At 38.8% G+C, this 25,222-nt stretch overlaps 1 protein-coding gene across 1 annotated transcript in view; it reads left to right on the top strand.

Moving 5' to 3' along the window:
• Positions 1-15,284: 15,284 nt before the first annotated feature.
• Positions 15,285-25,222, top strand: part of Arr2 (arrestin 2) — a 53,523-nt gene continuing 43,585 nt past the window's right edge. The window contains exon 1 of the mRNA XM_083139857.1: positions 15,285-15,363. Within this exon, the coding sequence (XP_082995983.1) occupies positions 15,297-15,363 (67 nt within the window). The 5' untranslated portion in view covers positions 15,285-15,296. The remainder of the gene's footprint in view (positions 15,364-25,222) is intronic.

Raw genomic sequence — 25,222 nt, 5'->3', positions numbered from 1 at the left:
GTTGTTGTGGCTCCAGCAAAATCAACTAATTCTTCTTTTTCATTAGTGACCATCAATTCAATGTTATCTATTCTATTATGGCACACAGGAAAATATAATGTTGGGGATGGATTGTAGATGATTGGCTCCATGAATTCAGAATTAGGTTTGAATGTTGCAATGATGCCAGTTTGTTTGTGAGTGCCTATGCCATTTGATTTGGTGATCATACCCTCGGCCACATTACAGTGAATATTCAGAGTCTCTATGGCTAAGAATTTAGGTATATTCATAGCAGTGTGTTTGATGCCTGCTTCAAGTTTTGTGTTGTTCTCAAATCCTAGCAGCTCTCCTATAGTACCCAGATCCACTGTTTCTGTAGCAGATACAATCTCTACTCTGTGAGTGACAGAATTTTGACTTAACACTATACCTCTGGGTAATTGAGCATTTAGAGTGGACAGATTATACTGCCCTGGAGTGATGACAATTTTTTGATCCCCTACTGCAATTGTGTTGTTGTGGCGTGTAATATTTGGGATCAGGTACATGCCGTAAAATGCTCTGAGAGCTATTGTTTTGGGATACACTATGTCATCATGCAATTTGAGTTTCAATATTGAATTTTGGCTGGTGAGATGGAATACCCCCATGATGTTTCAGATACCACAGGGCCTTTTGAAAATTTTCAATTGATGGTTTATTTATTTGAGACATATATCTGAGAACAGATAAACACAAATGTCCACAATTAACATCTTTGAAGTTTTGAACACGGGCATTATTGTAATAAAGATTAGTTGATTTTAGATATTGTACTAAATTTTCAGGTGGAACACCTCCAAATGAATCAAACACAAATGCCTCATTGTTTAAATATTTAAGATAACAGATCCAGTGAGTGCCCTGATTTTTGTACTTATCCAAATTAACAATGCCACACTCTTTGTTGAGTGGTTGTTCTGGTAGAGAATCGGACATGTACACACCTCTAAAATGTTTGATGCCCAGTGGCTTGATTAAAGCTTCAATATCTTGGTTTGTAAGCGGCTCTTGTTTTTTTTAAACTTATTCATGGCTCTCTTAACACCTTTGCCTTTTTTCTCCATGGCAAGGTTATGGCGCCTCTGCTCATCTAATTCTGCCCTATTTTTCTTGGCATCTATTACTGTTTTTGCTATTGCAGCTGATCCGCCGGCCAAGCTCCCAACGGCCCCGAGAGCAGCTAAGATGGCAGGGATGGTAAATATGAATCCCCCCACATGTGATTTTTTTCTTGATTGCTGTAATTTTTTTAATTGGGGGTACTAAGTAATAATTTCATACCATGGCCCTTTGCAAGACAAGAACTTTTTTTCTTGCGCTGCTTTTTGGTTAAAAGGCTATCAATAGGCCCAAGAGATTTGAGACCTGCATAAGGTATTTGATACATAACACCCTTGGCCTTCATTGTAGGTTTATTATATACATATTCACAGCCCCCACCCCAGTTTTTGTTTGGTGCTCATAGCTATGGTGGTTCCCAATGCTGCTATTTTTTCACTTAAAGAAGCATTTTTGCTTACAAATCTACCAAATGCAGCCTCTTCTAATTTTTTGTCTGCAACATGTCTCTTGTCAAGATCAGAATGTGTGTTGTATGCTATGTCATGGTCTCTACAAGCAGCATCTAGGGGATTTACACCAGGATCCCCTCTGTTTAATCTATGATCCAATTTTGTGCCTGGACCACAATACTGATAGCCTGGAATATGTAGTTCAAATGGCAGCTTGTTTATGATGTCATTAACCAAGCCCCGACCCTCAGAAATATTCCAAAATTTAGGTGGTAGAGTATTAATAATTTTTATAAGATATCCAATCCCCTTAGTGTCATTCACTATAAAATTAGATAATTTGGTGCTTATCATATCCATAATTCCAACCTTTTCATTGTAAAAATTGTGGTTCCCAGCATTTTCCTCCCCAGCTATCACCAATAACCTATCTACAAGTTTCCTGACATCATCAACCCACACAAATTCTTTGGGCAGGGTGTTGTATTGTTTGATTCCACTGCCAGTCTTGATTTGTGACCATATGGGCTTGATTAATTTGTTGTATTTTGCCCCACTGCTAGACTTGACTCTTTTTTGTGTGGGATCATTGTTCTGGTACAGAGCATCTGATTTTATTAATATTTCTTTGTAATGTTCATAATCTTGATCTGTATAGCTGCCAGGCCTTTTCCTAGTCATCAGTTCCCACAATCCAGGCGTGCCGGGGTACTTAACAAAAGCACCTTTTTCTCCGAGACGAGATTCTGAATAAACAATCAGATCATCTCCCATAAATGTTACTCTGAAATTGCCAATTCTATGTTTGATGCTACCATCAAGCTCTGTGTCAGCATATAAGCCAAAGACCTCATCTTTGTTGTCTTTAGGTGTGGTTAAATATTTTTGAGCAAGAAGACCCAATTCAATAGGATCCTGAGTAGCTTCAATTCTTCTAGGAGCAACAGGACTAGGTGTATGAATACTGGAAAGTGGGGTGAATGGATAATCTAATATGTTCCTTGCAGCTACAGGTACAAGCTCTGTGATCAAATTTTGATTTTGCTCTGTAACAGTTTTGATATTTTTACCTAAATTATTAATAGCATCAATTATGGGCTGTTCTGTTTGTTTGTGTTTTTCATAAATTCCCCGGTTCTCTGATTTCCATCCCTTAAATCTTTTTACAAGATAATCTCTTAACTTAAGATCATCAATAATTGGCCTTTTCATGGTTATTTATATACGTCTCTACGTCTAGAAAATCGTTGATTTTATTTCTGTATTTGCCAGTATTAGGTGTTCTTGTCATATCAATTGTGACAAACCCATAACTGTCCTGATTCCAGCACCTACTGCAAAACTTGGAAAAATCATTGTAGCTCAAGTCCCCACCTACATATTCATCATGTATGTGTTTGAGGTTGGTATGATCTTGATGAAACACACATATAAAATTGCTGTTGTCTCGGATCAGTTGCTTCGGTATTTTTGAAAAAGTCTGTGCCAGGTAGAAGCAATCAATGTTTTTGTGTCGGCCCTGTGTAAAGAAATTTCTAACCTTGTTTTGATTATCCAGTATAATGTCATCAAAAACAACAACAGAATTATCGAGACATTCATGAAGTGGCTTAACATCTGGTTCAAAAGTGGCAATATCCAATCCATCATATAGCTTCATCAGCTGCTGATATTTTAATTGTTCCAAGCTCTTAGAGAAGACATACAAGTGCCTGTTTTTCCAGTCTAACCAGTTGGGTGCCAATAAAAAATTATCAACCATTAGTGTAGTTTTACCACAAGCAGATGGCCCAACAATAAGACATCTAATATTTTCAGGCAGCAAGTTGCCATTTCTTTTATTCTGCTGTTCAGGTTCTGGCAGCCTCTTTATAACATCCCAGGTGCTCATATTATCACTTTGTTTGCATCGATCCAGCTGTTTTCCCGATGACCTAGCCATTTGACAAATAACTTGTTGCCTTTTCTGCGGATGATTTTTTCTATGAGATATGTGTCAGGCTGTTTAGTTTTGCTGAGCTCTTGTTCATAGAACCGGCCTTTGAGAATTTCTCCTCGGTGATCCTTTATTATATATGTGTTAAGGGTCCCGGGTTTAACTTGAACCACTGTAAATAATTCGGTGCTCCAGTTTCTTGTAAAGCCTCTCTTGAATAAGTGCTTATATTTGCTTATTCTTACTTGATCACCCACCCTGTATTTGGCCTTTCTTGTTGTTGGCTGGTATCTAGGATAATAAACAGTCCTGATCAATTTTTGCTCATCAGATGAAGTTACTTCAGAGGGTTTCATGTTGATTGTGGAATGGACCGAGTTGTTATATTTATGTAGAAGTTCTGGAAGAATATTAATCCATTTATAATTACCTTGAAGTGTAAATTGTTTATACATAAGATTTTTTAAGGTTCTGTTGAATCTCTCTACAATTGAGGCCTTGAGGTCACTGTAACTCGAATAATGTTTTATTGCCTGGCTTTTAATAAATTGTTGAAACACTGAATTATAAAATTCTTTGCCATTATCTGCTTGCAAATAGCGCGGTGATCTTCCACTCTGATTGATGATTGTCCTGAGGGCTTCTGTAACACATTTTCCAGTCTTGGATTTAAGTGGCACAGCCCAGGCAAATTTTGAAAATGTGTCTATTACAGTGAGTAGATACTTGTAGCCCTTGTTGATTTTGTCTAAGTTTTTCAACTGCCCACTTGACAACTCAATCAAGTCGCTCTGCCATAAATCATCTATGCCTTCTGTGACTACTGGCAGTCTCTTAAAATTATGTCTGGCCTGTCTGTGTAATTCATCAACAATAATTTGTCTAGACATAATATGAAAACAAGAATATTGCAACTATAGGGTGTTCAGCAGCTGATACTACAGGATTTTCTAAATATAATTTGACCCCTATTTGTATTTTAAATTCCAGAGATCCATCATCTTCAGCATAGGCTGTTTTTAATGTATTGGGGTCTGTAAAATCCTCTAACTCTACACTGGTGATTTTTGGTTTGTTGTCAGCATTTGTTATTGATAAGGTGGGGTAGTGGTGTGCCTGTGGTTGAAGCCAATATTTGATCTTGATTGGTCTCAATGTGCCCCCAACAAAAAATTGGTAATAAAACTGTGCAGGGGACAGCATATATATTTTGCCACCTGGTGTAAATGGAGAATCATATTCTTTGTTGGGGATACTGTACAATTCAAGAATTACTGTATGTTTTGGATTCTCGATTATGCCAGTTATTTCTTTTTCTGCTGTAAGCAATCTGCTTGTTACAGATTCAAGGTGCTCATTGATGGTCCTAACAACATCATCATGGCCTGGCTTTATTTTTATGTCCACAATAAGTTTCTTGTATTGTTGCACAATCTCTTGTAGCTGGGTTGCAAAAACAGACAGGGCATTTGCTTGACTGGATTCCATGGTCCCTAGCTGTTGCTTGATATTAGCTACAATTTGTTGCAAATTTTCAACAACTGCCAATTTTGAATTTTGAGCAGTAAGATCATGGACCTGTCTTCTGATATCCTCAAACAGGGTATGCAGTTCATTAATATGTTGATTAGTTGGTAGAGTGGCAACTGTCTGAGTGAGATGTTTGATCTCTGCTTGGATATTCTTGATATCTTCTGATTTCAATATGCGATTCACTGCCCTCTTAATATTTTTAAGTTCCTGTGATGTAGGGAGATTTGATACTGTATTTTGTAAAAATTCAAGTGCCAATTTCACATTGTTTAATTCAGAAGCATCAGCCACATTTTGCATAGCATTTTGGAGCAGGGCTATATCTGCCTGAGAGGGTGTGGATTGTTGTAAAATTTCAAGTTTTGTTTGGATATCATCAATCAAGTGATGAAAATGAGATAGCTCAGATTCAGTGTTGAGGTTTTCAAGCTTTGTGATTTGTTGCTGGACACTGACAAGGGTATCTACAATCCCAGGCAATCGGGATTCTAGTACATTTGCCAAATCACTTTGCACTGCTGCTATTGTACCTTCAAGATAGGTTATGGAACTTTGAATTTTTCCAAAATCTTCATATGTTTCAAGTTGCAGCTTAATATTTGCTACACTCCGAGTTATTGCACTCAAAGCATCAGAAGATGGCAAGTTGTTCATAAAATTTTCAAGTGTCTCAATTTTTTCTTTAACCTCGGCTATGGCATTGTTCAGAGGGTCCAGATTAGGTATTTGGAGTGACTGAATCTGTTCTTTTAGAGTGGAAATCACTAGATCAAAATCTTCTTGTGATTTTATGCTTTTGACAATTGTTTGGAGCTGTGCCTGGACATTATTTATCTGCTCTTCCAATTGTTGTTTCAATTGCTCAGAGTTGTTAGCCTGGGTCTTAAATTTGGCTTGAAGAGCTGCTACAGCTTCTTCTAAACTTTGAAAATTATCCAATGTGGCCAGATCAGTATATTTCTGAAGCAGCACTTTGAGTTCAGAATCAATTTTAAGAAGAGGGTCCATGCATTGTGATTGTAAATTTGTAATTTCTAATTGAAGACTGGCATTCAGTGTGGTTTGTAAAGCTTGTAAATCACTTCTTAATTTCTTGACTCTGACATCAAGCATCAGAATCTCATCACTGTGATCTTCATGCCTTGTGTGGCCAAATATATCATTAGGCATTTTTGTTTTAATGGTTATTTATTATTGAGTATCTGATTCTTAATTCTATAAAAAAAGGTATAAGCTTGTCATATGATCCCGGGACCTCAATATATAAGCAGTCACCAGCAGAAACAGTATATACAGTGCCAGAAATCATGTTTGAGTGCTTAATTCTATAAATATTTCTCCCTATTGAAATCTTGACATCACCCTCGGGGGTTGTAATAAATTGCAATTGACCACCTACAGGTAATTGGTAGTGATTTAAATTGTTGTTAAATATGTACAATGTTTTGCCTGTTTCATCATCAACTTCTGTAAGTATGCTGTTCAGATGAATAATTAACAAGCCACTCAGTTTAGATATCATATCAGAAGAGGGTTGTGGTGTTGGCAGGTCCATAATAGCCTGTTTTTTGAACCCAAATAAGTTCATAGGCATGTTTATTTATTTCAAATCATGCTCTGTAATTGGGCATTGATTGCCACTTTTCAAATCACAATGCCCCCATGGTAAAGTATGTATGCAACATGATAAAATGCATCTCTTGTCATCATGTGGGTCCAGGGCCACTTTTCTTACAACATTTGAAGTCAATAAGTGATCCACACTCTGAATTCTGGATTCCGATGTTTTGATTGAACTCTGGGATTTGATGCAATTTTCATAATCTTCAAATTTAAGCTCTTTGTCAACAGTTACTCTGCCAATGCCCTTGGCTTTTTTGACAACAGCACTACATTTTATAAAAGTATACATCTTGGCACTTAACCCAGCAAATTTCACAATAACATCACCAAGTGTCTCATCTTTTAACTTGCCGGGCACTTTTTTGTTGTGGTGTTGAATATTCAGATGGCCAGGCAATTCACTGGTATCAAAGTATTGAAACAATTCAGGCTGTGCAATATCTTGATAAATATCTTCTGTTTGAATATCAAGAATAAAACTATCCGTATCCATGTACATCAGTTTTACACGATCACCATAAATAGGCTTGAGCACATCATAATACAATGTTAACATATGTAATTTGGACAATTCCAATATCGCAGCCCCTACATAAATAGGTTTATCAAACTTAATCTTTGTTTTCTTCATGTTGAAGAGTGCCATGTGCTCATCATAAATTCTTCTATAATTGAAATTAGGCTTTGCAACCAATTTTTTGCTCAGGCTGGGGTCAGTAATTATTTTAACATCGGTATGTTTTCTGACATTTTCAATAGTTTTGCCATACACTGAATTCACCATCAATTTAAACAAGCCCTTATCAAATTGGCTTTTTGCAGATGTTCGAAGTTCTGTGTTTGTATCAATGTATGGTTTCAACCATCTTGAGTGCCTGAACCTCAAAACTTTGCCAAGTTTGGTCACTTGAACACCATGTTTCATCAGGAACTGGAGGTTTTTGTAATATATGACATAATCCTGTTTTGGCTCCAGTGTCATCATGAGCTTCTTCTGTTTAGAGCCAGGTGAGCACTGAACCTCGGGAATTGGGGGCAGATCAGAAAATTTGTTGTGCAAATCATCAGGAATTGTCAGATCAACCTCTAAGATGAGGCCATAGTCACTGTCATCAAAGTCCTGAAGATCCTCAATATTGAAATCTTCAACCCATTCAAGCCCTGCATATGGCAATTTATCCATCATGGCATGACCATAGAGGTTGTTGGCATCTACATACACTATATAATTTGATGGCCGTGCTGGATCATAATCAGGCATATATTTGTTATTTCCTCTGGCATATCTCTGGGAACATTGCACCACCCCTCCTCTTATACATTTCTCCATAAACAGATACTTATCTTGATCGTGGATCAGATCCAATTGCATGTTAGTGTTTAAAAACGTTGCAGACCATGCTAGGCCCGGGGCACTGAAAAAATATATTGGGTCCAGTTTATAATTTTGCATAGAAGATTTTCTGAATGCCTGTATTATATCAGCTAAGAGGGTGACATCAAGTTTCAAATATGCCTTGTGATAATCACGAAATGTCTGGCATTTTAAATTGTTCCACATCAATTGAGCATGGCGATAATCTTCATCAGTGATTCCAGATCCTCTGATTTTGCTGTAAAACTCTTCTTGTGGTGGCAGAGAACACTCATCAAATTTAGAAAAATCTGTAACATAGTCATATGGATATACACCCTTCCGCCTAATTAATTTCAGGTCCTGATTTGGAAACACGGCACTTGTGATTTTGAATTGATCATCAGGCAATTGATTTGCCAGTGTAGGCAGGCCAGCAGATAAAAATCTGTGGGAATCAAGAAATCTTATGTGAATAGGAACACCATTAACTTTAATTATCTTGCTAATAGATATATATTTTTCATCATTTTCAGCTAAAATATTTAAATTCTGCTTGTCAAACCCCTCGTACCTGATCAAATGATGAAAATCATAATTGGATGCTCCATGGCAAAATATGGGGACAAATCTTGGTCTCTTGATCTGAATATTGCAGCTATTACACAGGGCCATTAAGAATTTACCATCTGTATGAGAATGGTGTTTCGCCTTGATATTTGTATCTGAAAATTCAGAATCACATACCGGGCATTTTTCTGCATTGTTGAAATCCTCAATCTGTTTCTCTGTTAAAGGCAACATGGGTTTTGATTTTAATAAGATGTTATATGCTATGTCACGGCACTCATTTTCTATTCTATGTGCAAATTCTTTGACGGCATTTGGTCCCATGTATAAGTGTGGCTCACTAGCTACACCATCCCGCATAACTATATAACAAAAGCTGGAAGGTTCATATAGCTGGTATGGTGTACTTGAAGATTCTTCGTTATCTGGATTGCAGGATGCAAGAGGTTTGAGGTTCGATTCAAAATCACAGACAATATATGCTGGGTGTTCCAACAAGGCTTCAAACTTTTTGAATCTGCAATTTTCACTTGGATTGGGCATCACCATATGAACAGGTTTATGGTTCCCACAGTATTTCAGATGCTCAATTAACTTGTTTTTGGCAATTTCTGCACTCTCTTCCCGAACCCCCTTCACCATTTTTTGACCATCAAATACAGTTAAGCATCTTCTGCACAACTTAAATATTTTTTTATATTTGTCTAGGTGTGTTCTCACTAAAGCTTCAAGATTATGTATCAGAGTGTAATGATATGTGCCATCCCCTTCAATTAAGAGCAGATCAATCGGAACAGCAGATTCATCATCAAATGTACTGATTCTGAGAGGTGCTATCAAGCAATTGCCAGTGGAACAAATAAATACTTTAATAGATAATTGTTTGCCATTGATATTCCTGGCTTTTTTTTTTCAAATTTATCAATATTCTGAACAGACATTGGATATTCTAAACCCTCCATTGCATCGTCAAAATCGTGCTCATGATGTTTGTAATAAGTTATTCTCTCAGGATGCCTTGAAACTGGATACAAAACAGCTAATATACACCACAAAAAGCATTTCTGGTCATTATTTTTTATATTAACCACGGCTTGTTTGTTTTTAATATTGGCAGGTAATGGCAGATATGTAGATCCTTGCAATGGGCTGAATTCAGAAATATGAACATATAACTTGTGTGATGAGCCGCATAGGCTCCATCCAGACTCTTTTGCCGCAAATTCAGAGTGTTTAATATTCAATTGTTCTATCAACCTGCTTATTATTTTGTCCGAATTTGTATTTGAATATACCGGTACAGTTTCTGTTATGTGGGGCTGTGTAAATTTTGTACCATTTGGCTTCTTATATTGTGTAAACAATTTGAGAGACAGCTTATAAGAGCCATTTTGTGCATTAAGAATTGCCTGTACATCAGGATTTACACTGTTCAAAAAATTCTCAATACCACATCTTGGCTCTGATACAAACCGATAATCTCTAAGTTGGGCATTAAAACTGCTATGGATAGGTGGTGCATAGCGTGGCTGCTTTGCTGCTCTGGCATTAAGAGGTGCTTCGTGCTTTCTTTTCAGACCAGATGTAGATGGTTGAGGAGGCAATGTTGATGACTGTACAGAGCAAGTATCTTTATGTGTATATGTGAAGTATTGCATGCTGTATTTTCTATTGCATTTGGGGCAAATTATTGTGGGAGTTCTGTATTTGTCCGGGTTACAAATCTTTTGGTGTCTGGCCCAATTAGAGCTAAATATATTTTTATTGCACTGATTGCAATATTTTTGATTCGGCATTTTTGTTGTTGTTTATTATATACAATTTCCTGGGTTTCAATTCAAAACTTTATACTGAATCAGTTGGGTTCAGCACTGTGCTTTGTGTGTGTGTGTATGTGTGTATGTGTGTTAATATTTTTGGCTTTGGTATTTATATAAAATTTCCTGGGTTTTAAATCTAATCTTTATGCTTATTATGACAGGTTGTAAAGCCAATAGCTTACAAGTGGAAAAAGAGAATAAATATTCATTCACACTGACTCTAAATATGAGTGGATTACAACAAATATCAGATTTTATATTGTTCAATATAAACCAAACAGGCCTGTAAGTATGAGAAGCACTGTCTCAACACATCTATTCTCCTCAGTCACTCTAACAATACTGGCTGATGCAATACTCGGGAATTTCTGTAAGTACTGGCGCTGAGGAGAAACATGCAAAGCAAAAAATCAATACTACCGTCTCGGGAATTGCACACACTGACACGGAGGTGAAACATGCAAACATATAATATAAGAAATCAGGGAGCAATTCTAGAGGGGCTCTGCATATTGCATTGTTTCCAACCAGAAGTAAATATGTGTGTGTGGGTATGGGTTTTTGGCTTAATTTCAGGTATAGCCAAAAAAATATAAAAATTAACAAGCCTATGGACAAAAATCTGGCTGATGCAACTTTTGTAAGTGTGGGGAAATCAATCTGAGGGAGCTCTTCCTTTCCGAAGGGCATTTTTACAAAAATCTTGGATTAGACAGGGTGCTACACTTGAGCAAAAAGCTCGTGTAGGCATGTTGAGCCTGTTTTAAGTGTAGCAAATCTGCTTGAGGGGAGCTCTTCCTTTCCGGTCCTGGTCCCACCGTAAATACAACTACTCATCATACAGACCAATATCACTCCTGTCACCTCTGTCTATAATCTGTGAAAAAATCATTAAGGACAGATTATTCAGATTTACATCTTCGCATATCAGTACTGCCCAACACGGGTTTCTTCCAGGTAGCTCTTGCTTGACTAATCTTTCAGTTCTCCTTTCACATGCCACCAGGGCTATTTCCAAAAATTCCCAGCTAGATGTGATATACTTGGATATTTCAAAAGCCTTTGACAAAATAAACCATGCTCTTCTTATTCACAAATTACGAACTAGATTTAACATACATGGCAAATTTCTCTCCTTAATCCAGGATTATTTACACTCACGGACACAGCGTGTCACCCTTTCAGGCGCCTCTTCTGATTTTCTTCCTGTCCTGTCTGGGGTACCACAAGGGAGCGTATTGGGCCCTCTCTTGTTCATCCTATACATGGACGATCTCCCTCAAAGACTTTCCTCATTTCCTGTCAATTTACTCATGTTTGCTGACGACTGTAAACTTTTCAAAGAAATCTCAACCACGCAAGATGCTGTGATTCTCCAGAATGCTCTTTCCGAACTTGTCACATGGTGTAACCAGTGGAATCTACAACTTAACCCACAGAAATGTTCCTCCCTCACAGTCTCTTTAAAAAAGAAAAAAATACATTCTCATTATGTTCTTGAAAACAATTATATTACTACAGTTGCGGCCCAAAAAGATCTAGGTGTTATCATAGATGAAAAGCTGAACTTTAAGGAACACATCGCAGCTACAACTAAAAGTGCAATGCGCCTCTTAGGCCTCCCGTACAGATTCACTGAAATTGATACTCCAACTTCTCTTAGCCTTACTTACTTTGAACATTCAGTTACTGCAGACCCGACGCGATATGGCCGATATGAATTTTTTCTATAAAATCATCAACGGGAAATTAAGATCTGAATTAATGGCCAATGGTGGCCGCGGTGGCTCAGTCGGTAACGCGTCTGACTACCATGCTCAAGGTCCCGGGTTCGATCCCCGGCCGGTTCAAATCCGGGAACTTTTCTAACGGTGGAAGCGGCCCCGGCGCCCACCCAGCGTCGAATAACATGGGTACCTGGGGGAAACCCTGGGGGGTAAAGGCGGTCAGGGGCGTGATGCTGATCACATCACCCCCACTCACGACCGGATCAAGAAAGTGTGGGGCGTTACCCCCACACCCCCTATACGCCTTCATGGCGTGGTGCTATGCACAGGGGAACACTTTACCTTTTTTACCTTTAACTTCTCTTAGCCTGTTTTTCAAGTCATTCATTTCTCCGATTCTCGAATACTGTTCTCCAGTCTGGGCCATGGCTTCCAATACAAATCTTTCTAGAAAGATTCCGTCCTCAGCTTCTTTACCGCCATTGTTCAGAAACCTGACATCCTGACTACTTTGAACATTCAGTTACTGCAGACCCGACGCGATATGGCCGATATGAATTTTTTCTATAAAATCATCAACGGGAAATTAAGATCTGAATCTCTTCTTACAGAATTCAACTTCAGAGTTCCCTCTCGATCGACCCGAAACACTGAATTGTTCCACACCTCCACAGCTAGGCTTTCCCTTATACAGCGCGCTCTATTCCACAGGCTGCCCCAGTTCTACAATAATTTACCCATAAACATAGACATTTTTGCCCCTGAAAGCATTTTCCGATCTTCCCTAAAAATGAATATGTAAATCTTTGTTTCCTTGTTTATGCCTTATGTTTATATTTAACTTTTCTTGTTTTTACCTTAAACCACCTTGACTTGTTCTTGTTATTTGTTAGAGTTTTCAGTGTAAAATGGCCTTAAAAGTGCTGTATCTGAAACTTTGAATAAATAAATAAATAAATATGAATATTTGGATAATCTTAATATTACAGAGATAGGAATTGAAGACGTAGATAAAGCAATTAAAAACTTAAAACCTAAGAAATCAGCCGGACCGGACAAGATACCGCCCTATGTAGTCAAAGGTTGCAGTAATATATTGAAATACCTATTATATCTCATTTTCAATTTAATTCTTGTAAAACACAAATTTCCTGAAAAATGGAAAGCCATGGCAATTTGTCTACTTCCCAAAAGCAATAACTCTAATGACGTACAAAACTACCGACCAATAAGTATACTATCAGCCCCAGCAAGAATATTCGAAAAAATCATGCACTGTTACATATTTACCCATGTAAAACTTGTAATATCATCGTTTCAGCATGGCTCTATACCACGTAGATCGGTATTGACCAATCTCTCCGATATTACCAATTTTATTAGTTCAATATTGGACGAAGGAGGTCAGGTTGACGCAATATATATCGACTTTTGCAAAGCGTTCGACTTGGTTAACCACGATATCCTATTAAGTAAATTAGCATACTTCAATATTTCAACTGTTCGCTTCCTATTTGCAGAACCGTAAGCAGTACGTGACGTATAAATTGGGAGGGATTTCAAGAGTATAGAGACACTACAAGTTTTGTATTATTCATATGTAAGATCAAAACTCGAAAATGCATCTCATATATGGAATACAGACACAGCAAAGTACAGTGTAACAATTGAAAGAGTCCAATCGAGATTTCTTAGATTTTTGAGATACAAATTTCAGAAAGTTTATCCCACATTTGAACATTACGACCACCTAATATATGAATGTCGGTTTACAGAAGAACATTACATGAAATAGTATTCTTGTGGAAATTGTTAAATCACGAAATAGATGCTGAACATCTACTCTGCCAGATTATTTTTCGAATGCCGTCGTCGAGAACTAGACTAAAGAATTAAGTTTTTGCTTATAAAGAAGGCTAGATCCGAAATTAAATAGAAATCTCCATTGTGGAGAATGTGCACCAGTTACAATAGCTTGCTAATCAAGAATAACACCATTGACATCTTTTCTATGAACCTAAGGGACTTCAGTAAAGCCACTATTAACACAATGGCCTAAGCTTAAACACATAAGTTCGTATTGAAATTGTGTGATAAAGTGTGTGTGTGTGTGTGTGTGTGTGTGTGTGTGTGTGGGTGTGTGTGTGTGTGTGTGTGTGTGTGTGTGTATACACATACATATTTTTAATATATATATATATATATATATATATATATATATATTACAGAAATATAAGTAATTGTATTGACTATGTATCCTTCATATGGGCTCTGTAATTAGGTATGTGCCTGTTGAGTTCAATAAATAAATAAATAAATAAATAAATAAAATAAAAGACTAACAAAGTAGGTAAAATTACCAAATCGCCAAAACTTCTAAGGTCGCACCTTGGCAGTGAGGTCTAATTCGTCAAGCTTTGGGCTCCGGCTACGGGACGTGAACAGGTTCGGATGTCCTGAGGGAAGCGTAACAAATTTTCTCCTGATATTTCGCCCTCTGTACGGGAGTGGTGGCCACCCACCATCCTAGAGAAATTGGGGAGCTACGAACGAGTAGCGCAACGTAGTCGCGGAATCCTATAACGACTGGGGGTTCGTTGTGCTGACCACACATCACCCCGTAACTGGTTGGATGGTCTCCCGCCTCGCTAGGTGAGAGAGAGGCTGGCCTCACGGTATGTTGCGCCTCAGGTTATTGTTAATGCTTGTAAGGAGTATCCACCCAAATCACCTCCCGGAGATAAACATTTGAAATCAGAAAAGAGGAAAAATATCCAGATGGGGGATTCTCCTTATTCGCGCCTTCGATGTAAACAAATATATTATAAGCCTCACGCGTGCAATTTGATTTGATTGTTAAGAAAATAATTCTATTGGTTTGTCATTATGCACTTTGAAGAATATATTACCGTCCATCCTACGTTAGCGATACTGGGAGTTGCAATAAGTTATTTGTTCATTTTTCATGAACCCTTCTGTTAGGCTCACAGGAAAAAATGTTTCCTTGTATTATAACGCCCAAAGGCATCGTTTGGGTGCTGAAATTTTGCTAACGTTAGCAACTCTGGATGTCAATCTAATTAAGGATATTGGCGTATACGGCGAGGGATTATGAAACCCCTTTCTGAAGATCGAAGTATATAAGCTCTTCTTTGTGGTGGTTGAGACCATTCTGTTGGTGTTGAAAACTCTAAAGGGATGTTTCCGATCGTGCTCCTCTTCTACGTCGTAGCAGTGAAAGTTTACAAGAAGACAACTCCAAATGGTAAGTGGAAGATTCCTTGTTCAGCTTTTCGTACAGATGGGCATAGGTGGATCTAGATTTTATTCTGGAATGGACACGGCATATCTTCAAAGCTGATATACAGGGTGTGCGAAAAGTCTTTCCCTGATTACAAACTTTATTCATATGTGCTATATGGAAGGTAGAGATGTGAAAGTGGTGCCAAAATGTTGGAAAACTAACCAAGTTTAATGGGCAGCAGGAAGCACATCAATAAATCTCTACGTAGGCACCTTTGGTAGCACGTAGTACATCTAGTCGATATTAAATTTCTGTCCATACATTAGCCAACATCACAGGAGGGATCGATGTAATGACTGTGGTTATCCGTTGTTGCGGAGTTGCAAGATCTGATACAGGAGTTATGTAGCCATTGTCCTAATGGGGTTATGTCAGGAGAGCGTGCAGGCCAAGGTGCAGGCCAAGCTGTCGGCCCATCACGACCGATCCATCGTCCAGAAATAGTCGTACCAAGATAGGCACGAACCGCCCGACCCCAATGTGGCGGTGCACCGTCTTGTTGAAAAATAACATCTGGGTGACACTCAAGCAACTGAGGAACAGCAAACAATTGTAATATATCCAGATACACGCCGGAGGCGATGGTGTCCTCAGTGAAAAAGAATGGTCCGATAATTTTGTCATGCAAATGCGCGCACCAAACATTCATCTTTGGGCTGTCTCTGGTACATTCTAGCACTTCATGAGGGGTCTCTGAACCCCAGATACTCACGTTATGTCGGTTCGCTACACCACTGACATGAAAGGTAGCCTCGTCAGAAAAAGCAACACGTTCGAGATAGCCATAATCGTCCTCAATATGTGATAACATTTTGACCGCAAAGTCATACCGACGCTTGGCGTCATTGGGCAACAAAACCTATACAATTTGCACTTTGTATGCACGAAACAATAAACGTTTGTGTAAGATATCATGAAGAGAACTTTTTGGCAACTGTAATTCACATGGTGCCCTACGCACTGATTTCTTGATACGTCGCACAAAAGACTGTCTCACTGCTCCCACCCTATCAGCTGAGGTTGATGGTCGGCCACTTCTCGGTAATTCAGTAACAGATCCTATGGTCTTGAACTTGTCATACCACGACTTAATGCTCTTGACATCAGGTGGCATCTTTCCATATGTTGTTTGAAAGTTCCTCTGCACTGTTATTGGTGACCGGGTATCGTGATACCAGAGGACACACTGAGCTTTCTCCTGATTTGTGAACATTTCCGGTTTCCTGGGCACTACCCTACAGCCACGCTACTGAAACCTGCAACAAAAAACTTGGTTAGTTTTCCAACATTTTGGCACCACTTTTCTGACACCCTGTATATATATATATAATATATATATATTACATGTGTGTGTGTGTTTGTGTGTTCACGCGCACATGTGGTAGTAGGCGTCGTACAAGACGTCGTCGACCATCACGGATAAACTTCCAAGGAGTGTAGAGAACATGAAGATTGAAAAGTTTTCTTAATGCCATTTTGCTCATTTCGAGGCTACGAATCCCCAAGACGGTTTTCTGTATCAGATACTATGTATGCAACTATATGACAAAAAATCACGGTTGCCACTGACATTTCATATTTCTGTCGAATTCAACAATTTTTGTATTATGGTATGGATAAGCTTCCTATGCAGTGTAAATACCTTTCACACAGTTTGGGATTCTTTCCTTAATGAAAATGAAATACGAAACATTATGTGTGTGTGTAGAAATTATCTGGAGGAAAAGAGCAAAATCATTGAGTTCACCCTGAGAGCATCTCTGCTGGCATGAAATTGTTTCCGCAGTGTTTTCAAAATCTTATCCGAACGCAAAAAAAAAAAAAAAAAAAAAAAAAATCCAGTGAACAACCACAAAGTTATTCCATAGACTTGCACACATAGAGGATAGAAAATGAGGTTGCTACAAGCAAACCATTATTGAGAAAAGTTGCTCGCTTTGATGTCCTCTACACACTGTGAAAGGAAATAGTGCTGTGCGGAAACATTGATTGATTTATTTCGTGTTTTAAATCCACTCTATGCACAGTAAAGCTAATTGGGACTGGACCTATAGTTTAAAGTGAGATCCGAGCCACTATGTGCCTCCATCAGGTATCGATTGATTACAAGGCGACGACACTACTACTCCATCATCGGAGAGGCCCTTGTGCGGAATCAGCCCGTGTATTTTTTCAGTGAAATAAATTCCAATAATTAGAATCTCGCAAATCATATTCTACTTATTTTATTATATTCGTAGCTATTACATTGTTTATTTTGAAGAAAGATGTTATTTATTAAAAGTATAGGGTGTCCCTAAAGGTACTTTACAACTTTTATGTCATACAGGACAACTTGCAATTGACATAAAGAAACATACCATTCCCCGCTTGATTTACCAACACGTGAAATTTTATTTTGTCTTAGTCCACTTCAACATGCAAACCTCTGATGGAGCGTTCAAATCTAATCGAAATTCCAACTCTGTCCATACCCTCTCTAGCATATCCCTGTCAATTGTGGCAATGACAGCCTTATTCTGGCCTTCGAATCATCAAGATCAATAACAGGAGTTCCATACACTGTGTCTTTGGCATAGCCCCACAGAAAGAAGAACAGGGGTGTAATGTCAGGGGATCTAGAAAGCCAGGCAATTGGACCATCCCTTCAAATCCAACGTGCTGGAAATGTCCTGTCCAGGACATCTCTTACGTCTAAGTCCAGTGTCGTGGTGCACCATCTTATTCAATACCTGACAAAAAAAATTAGGCATTGGTGAATCACCTACAACAACGTACGAGGGGGTGCTGAAAAGTTCGTAGCCCAACCCAGAAGGAATGCACGTGGAATGATGAAATTTTACAGTTATTCTACATACTCCCCCCGAAGTTCAATACACTTCCTTGCACGGTGCTCCAATTTTTGCAGACCAGTGAAAAAAATTCTGAAGGCTGTTCCACACACCACTCTTCCGTAGCACTAATCACCTCCTTATCAGATCCAAAATGGCGTTCTTTCAAGTGTTGTTTGAGTTTGGGGAATTGGAAATAGTCTGACGGAGCTACATCTGGGGAATAAGGGGGGATGATCTAGACATTGAAACCCTAGATCATGCAATGTCAGTTGTGTTTGCAGTGCTCGATGGACAGGAGCATTGTCCTGCAGGAACAGAATTCTTTTTTTCATTTTTCCGCGGCGTTGCACTTTCAATTTGTCTTTCAATTTTGTGAGTAATGCAGAGTAATACTCTACATTAAATGTCTGACCCTTGGGCAGGTAGTCTACGAGTACAACTCCATCCTTATCCCAGAAGAATGTTGCAAACACTTTCCCAGCTGACTTCTGCATCTTGAACTTCTTGGGGCAAGGGGAACCTGAGTGTCGCCACTCCATTGACTGTTGTTTCGTTTCAGGATCGTAGTGGTACAACCATGTTTCATCCATGGTTAATATTCGTGACAGAAATTGGTCGGCATTGCGTTCAAAATGGGCAATGACTTCCCTTGATGTCCTCACTCTTTCACGCTTTTGATCTGCTGACAGATTTTTGGGAACCCATTTTGCCGAGAGCTTGCGCATGTCCAAGTCATTATGAATTATGGTACCAACGCGTTCCCGAGAAATGCCCATAATCTCTGCCACACGTTTTGCTGAGATTCTGTGATTTTCAAGAATAAGGTCATGAATTTCATCCACGATTTTGGGGACAGTCACTGTTTTTGGTCTTCCTGCACGTGGAGCATCATCTGTTGAAAAATTCCCACGTTTAAACTGTGCCACCCACTTCTTCACCACTGCATATCATGGAGGAGAGTCCCGTAGTGTTCCACTGAAGTAGTATCACAAATATGCCTTCTACCACAACTCTGATTTCTTGACCAAACGACCTCAAAAACCTGAAAAACTCACTTTCTCTCCACGTTCCGCGCCTCATTTATTGCGCTAACGATGTTTCACAGCGTAGAAAAGCAGTGATGAGTGAATTTCACTCTCTCATCCTCTCATCCTTTGAAGGATGAGTGCACCTTATCGTAATTTTCCAAGTCCGGGACCCAATGTTTATATATCGTGACCTTTGTAAACCTTTCTCTCTCTCGGGGAAACGATGTGCCACACACACGCGCGCGTATGCCTCTCATTATTTTCCGTATTGTGACGCAAAACAAACAAATAATAATTGTTGTTAATTTTCCAAGTCCTGGGGACACAATGTTTATATATCGTGACCTTTGTAAACCTCTCTCTCGGGGGAAACGATGTGCCACACACACACACACACACGCGCGCGCGCGTATGCCTCTCATTATTTTCCGTATTGTGACGCAAACAAACAAATAATAATAATTGTTTTTTTTTTTAGGATCCCCTGGCCCCTATATAACCTCGCCAGGGGTGCGTGGTGCCCAACCAAAAAAGTAAAAGGTTCTCTAACGGCTGCGGTTAGATAACCACATACCTCTGTAAAGTTTCACGTGTTTTTTTTCTCAAAAATCCTATGGGACACTTCTGTTTATAAAAAATTCGAGATATTTGCAATTTAACGCAATGGATTTGGAAAATTTTCGATTGATGAAAAAAATTGGTTCCATGACGACCTATGTTTATTTTGGTATGGGAGGACAGAGGACACCGAGACTCGACCGACGTACTAAACCCGACCTTTCTACAACTATTCGTTCAAAAGTTACGAGTGATCAAAGTTTTGGAGTGTGGGCTAACTTCTTAACCCTTGACCCCAGGACCACCAAAACTTGGTACACGTATTCTATACCTCCAAAATCGACAGGGGGGGTAGCTTCGCTACCGGGATGGGGGTGTTTTTCGATATATTTTTTCGATAACTCTTACCATTTTCGAGATATTTGCAAATTTAAGATTTTTTAGCACAGGACTTGGAAACGTTTTTGTTTTTTTTGTTCCATGACGACCTATGTTTATTTTGGTATGGGATGACAGAGGATACCTAGACGATGCTAATGCAAGAAATCCCAGCTCTCTATAATCATTCTTTCGAAAGTTACGAGCGATGAAAAAAATATTTTGGCAATTGGCCCACCCTTAACCCAGGACCTCTTAAAACTTTGTACACGTACTCTGCATCACCAATATCGACAAAAGGGTCAACGGGGAGGATTTTTGCACTATCTCTCTCTCTCTCACTGTTTTTCGAGACATTTTTGCAATTTAACGCTGGACTTGGAAAATTTTTCGACAGATGGGGGTCAAATTTGGTTCTATGACAACCTATGTTTTTTTTGTTAGAAGATCAAAAAGGACACCGAGACTCGACCGACACACTAAACCCGACCTCTCTACGACTATTTGTTTAAAAGTTACGAGTGATCAAAGTTTTGGGAGGTGGACTAACTTCTTACCCCTTGGCCCCAGGACCACCAAAACTTGGTACACGTATTCTCCACCTCCAAAATCGACAGGGGGGGTAGCTTCGCTACCGGGATGGGGGTGTTTTTCGATATATTTTTTCGATAACTCTTACCATTTTCGAGCTATTTGCAATTTAAGATTTTTTTTTAACGCTGTGGACTTAGAAAATTTTCGATTGATGAAAAAATTGGTTCTATGACGACCTATGTTTATTTTGGTATGGGAGGACATAGGACACCGAGACTTGACCGACGCACTAAACCCGACCTCTCTACGCGTACTCTACGTCACCAAAAAAAAATCTCCTCTTGTCGATAAGTCGTCATGTTGTAATCAAAGGGTCCCGGGTTCGATACCTACTGGATTCCGATTTTACTTTAAACTGTACGCCCAGTCCCCTGATTAACCTATCTGTGCATAGAGTAAACTTAAAAAGTCGGTCAATCATTGTCGTGATTAAGGATTAAAAAAGAGGGGCGGGTGAAGTCAGATTCAAAGAGAATGCCACGTGATCACTTTGATTCAATAGCTCCGTCTAGTTCGCTGCACTTTTTGACTGCACTCACGCGTCTAGTTGGTTACACGGTGCAACCTACCTCGTTGATTTGGTGTTACGTAGTGTATTTGGTGTCTGCACCACGTCCTGGAGAGGTGTAATATGTGGTGTGGTGTATGACCACGTGGTGAGTGCTTAACTAATCAAATGAACGTTTAAAGCAGCGGACAGGCATTTGTTGAATCTTCTGAATTTGAACACTACTCTTCGTCTACTTGGTTGAACGTCATTTCCTTTCACCAGCCTGACACCGGGATACACCTGCACTGCATCTAGTGTCAAAAAGTGCAGCGTACTAGACGAGGATATTTTTTTTTTTTTTGCTCTGTTGTAAATGAGATGCATGATGTTCTCTCGTAAGTTGTTAATATAAATTGACATTACTGTGAAGAAACTGAAGGCAGAATAACGCCAACGCTATCTGGACTCGCCCAGTTAATTTAAGATAGTCGCGACAAACGTAAACGGGCTGTGCAGGACTTGGAAAAATTTTTCGATTGATGAAAATTTGGTTCTATGATGACCTATACTAAATTTTTGGTATGGGAGGACAGAGGATACCGAGACTCGACCAACACACTAAACCCCAGACCTCTCTACGGATACATGTTTGGAAGTTACGAGTGATTAAAAGTTTTGGGAGGGTGTGTGCAAACATCCCTTACCCTTGAACTCAGGACCACCAAACTTTGGCATACATACGCTACATCCCCAAAATCGACAAGGGGTGGTGTTTGGGGAGATTTTTCGATTTATTTTCGCGCAATCTCTCATCGTTTTCGAGTTATTTGCAATATTTAATGCTGGACTTGGAAAATTTTCAACAGAGGGGGGTTCAACCATGATAACCTATGTATATTTCGTTAGGAGCCAATGCTAACGCATGTCTCTACGATGATCCTATCGAAAAAAAAATGACAATTGGCCCACCCTTGACCTCCAAATTTCGTACACGTACTCTACATCACCAAAATCGACAAGGGGTCGACCCTATCTTCTGCACAACTCTGACGTGTACGTCCTGTTTCGCGAAGAGTCGACAACCTTCCACAGCTGTTTGTATTATATTACATCAGATATTATATTGCATGAGTGAGTTGGCTGTGTGTATAAAGACTAGTTTCAGACATGGACACGAATATAACGCCATGATAATTAGCTGCTGTCCAAAGTTATTGCATAACTTAAAATATTTATATATAAAAAAAAGGATATTTATTGCACTATGCTTTCTAGCGAAGGTATTATTGTAAACGATATTGTTTGTAACTGTGGAAAGTTAGAAGCTCAGTCCCCGGCCTATCAATGATAAAAATTTCATCACGGACAGCAACCAACAGATATTTTGCGTGCACGTCACAAAAGCATTGTCATATGGACTGACGATTATTATTTATTTTTTTTAAAAAAAAAACAGACCTAGTTATGGGTTATAACCTGTGCTGTCTTGCAATTGTTTTCGCTTATTTCAATGTCAGCGAGCGTGATATGAAACATGCATGCGAAGAAGGGAGGGAGACCATAACAAATAATTCACACTTCGATTTCAATACTTTCGCTAGTCACGTTTCACCTCCTATCTAGAAGGATACTGGACGCTATTTTTTTGAAGATGGCTAAAAGCGAGGGAAGGAGAGAAATGTTACCTTTTACCTTTTTTGCCTGTGTGTGTGACGAAAATAGTTTTACATGCATATGACTGTATCGTGATCTGCTTGAATCATCATCACGTCTGTGAGTTTTTAGTATTGCTGAATATACGTATTTACATATCAACCAATGGTTATGAATTGCGTAGAAATTGGCTTTGTTAACGGTCCAGTGGCGAAGTTGAAACGGAGAGCGGTCACATCAGACAGGTGCTCCTGGTATCTAAAGAAATGCCCCCTCTTACAGAAAAAAAATGGAGTGTTATACCCGAATGAACGGGGAGTCTCGAGCATCTTCCAATCTTCATCTTCGCGTTCAGCTAACGAGGAAAAAAAAAGAAACTTTACATATGGGAGACGCAACAGCTGCTGTACGGTATTGTCCATGGATGTTAAAACTTTTTTGTTTTTTCTGAATAGACAGACATATTAGTGTTGCAATCTCCAGATGAGACCGGAGCTTTTTTTTTTTTTTGGACAAGGGGGATCAGATCAATGCATGGACTAAAACTTTTCTTCACATCAAAATAAAACAAAGGATTCTTTACTCCACTGCTTACTTATTATTGTAAAGAATGGGGTGCCGTTTCTTATTGTATAGTCTTCCAACAGCACACCTCGGGGCTTAAATTTCTGCTTCTTCATGTATGCAAAATGCACTTAACTTCTGTTGTGAAGCGAATGGAGAGTTTGTTTTGCTGCTGTGATTAAATACTAAACCAAAATCTTATTACATAACTTTGAAGTATATTTGTTAATACGATCTATATTATATCATCGCTATAGGTGGTCCATATTATGCGCAGGAGAATTTTTTTAAAGAAAATGTCTTGTTTCTCGAACCTGTGACCTGTAGATTTGCTTTTGCTGGCAACAGAAACAGAAAATGGCACCATGTTATTCTATACTGATACAGGTGTACTGTAATCATAACAATTTTCTAGTAACAAAACAACAACTATGTCGGAAAGAAATAGTGGGGGACTTGTCTGTGTGGGGTCTTATTAACTACTTCACATCTGTACCCGCACAACTCATCGACTACAAGGCAACAATGTTAGGAAGTGTGTGCATGGTCCCAAAAATACAAAATTTAAAATCACCAATGAGACATGAACTCCCTTCACTGGTGTGTATTTGAATATGCGAAAATGAGGTACTTTGAATAACCGCAAAAAAAAGCTTGCAACGGTATAGAGAAGGGTCACAACTTCAAACTTTAGACGATTTTCGTTAATCTGCAAAGGCCCAGGGCGTACGGTAAATTGATTTTATTGAAAAGTATGCAGAAGCAGTGTTGGAAGCAGTTTGAAGACTGAAACGGCTATGGAAGGACACTTATTATAATGTTAATATTTCAGTATGTTTTCAGAATTGCTTTTCGATAATGTTCGGTACTTAATTTAATCAATTGTTAGACAAAACACACATTCGAATTCAAGGACGGAAAATATGAACAGCGAATGAATGCTTTAGAGTAGATGTAATATTTAAAGGAGGTGGCTCTTCCATGATCATTTTTTTTTTTTTACTTTCTCAATTCAAACAAAAATTCATGAATATTATTATCATTGAATGGTTGGTTAGGTGCTCGGTTTACCTTGTCCCTCCGAACGAAAGAGTAAAGAATCCCGGTAGCGAAGCTACCCCCCCTGTCGATTTTGGAGGTGGAGAATACGTGTACCAAGTTTTGGTGGTCCTGGGGCCAAGGGGTAAGAAGTTAGTCCACCTCCCAAAACTTTGATCACTCGTAACTTTTAAACAAATAGTCGTAGAGAGGTCGGGTTTAGTGTGTCGGTCGAGTCTCGGTGTCCTTTTTGATCTTCTAACAAAAAAAACATAGGTTGTCATAGAACCAAATCTGTCGAAAAATTTTCCAAGTCCAGCGTTAAATTGCAAAAATGTCTCGAAAAACAGTGTGAGAGAGAGAGATAGTGCAAAAATCCTCCCCGTTGACCCTTTTGTCGATATTGGTGATGCAGAGTACGTGTACAAAGTTTTAAGAGGTCCTGGGTTAAGGGTGGGCCAATTGCCAAAATATTTTTTTCATCGCTCGTAACTTTCGAAAGAATGATTATAGAGAGCTGGGATTTCTTGCATTAGCATCGTCTAGGTATCCTCTGTCATCCCATACCAAAATAAACATAGGTCGTCATGGAACAAAAAAAACAAAAACGTTTCCAAGTCCTGTGCTAAAAAATCTTAAATTTGCAAATATCTCGAAAATGGTAAGAGTTATCGAAAAAATAT

This window comes from Lepisma saccharinum, chromosome 18, assembly GCF_977018435.1.
Source record: "Lepisma saccharinum chromosome 18, izLepSacc3.1, whole genome shotgun sequence".
Lineage (NCBI taxonomy): Eukaryota > Metazoa > Arthropoda > Insecta > Zygentoma > Lepismatidae > Lepisma > Lepisma saccharinum.
The sequence above is the reverse complement of the archived record's forward strand: the minus strand, read 5'-3'. Positions and strand labels throughout refer to the sequence as shown.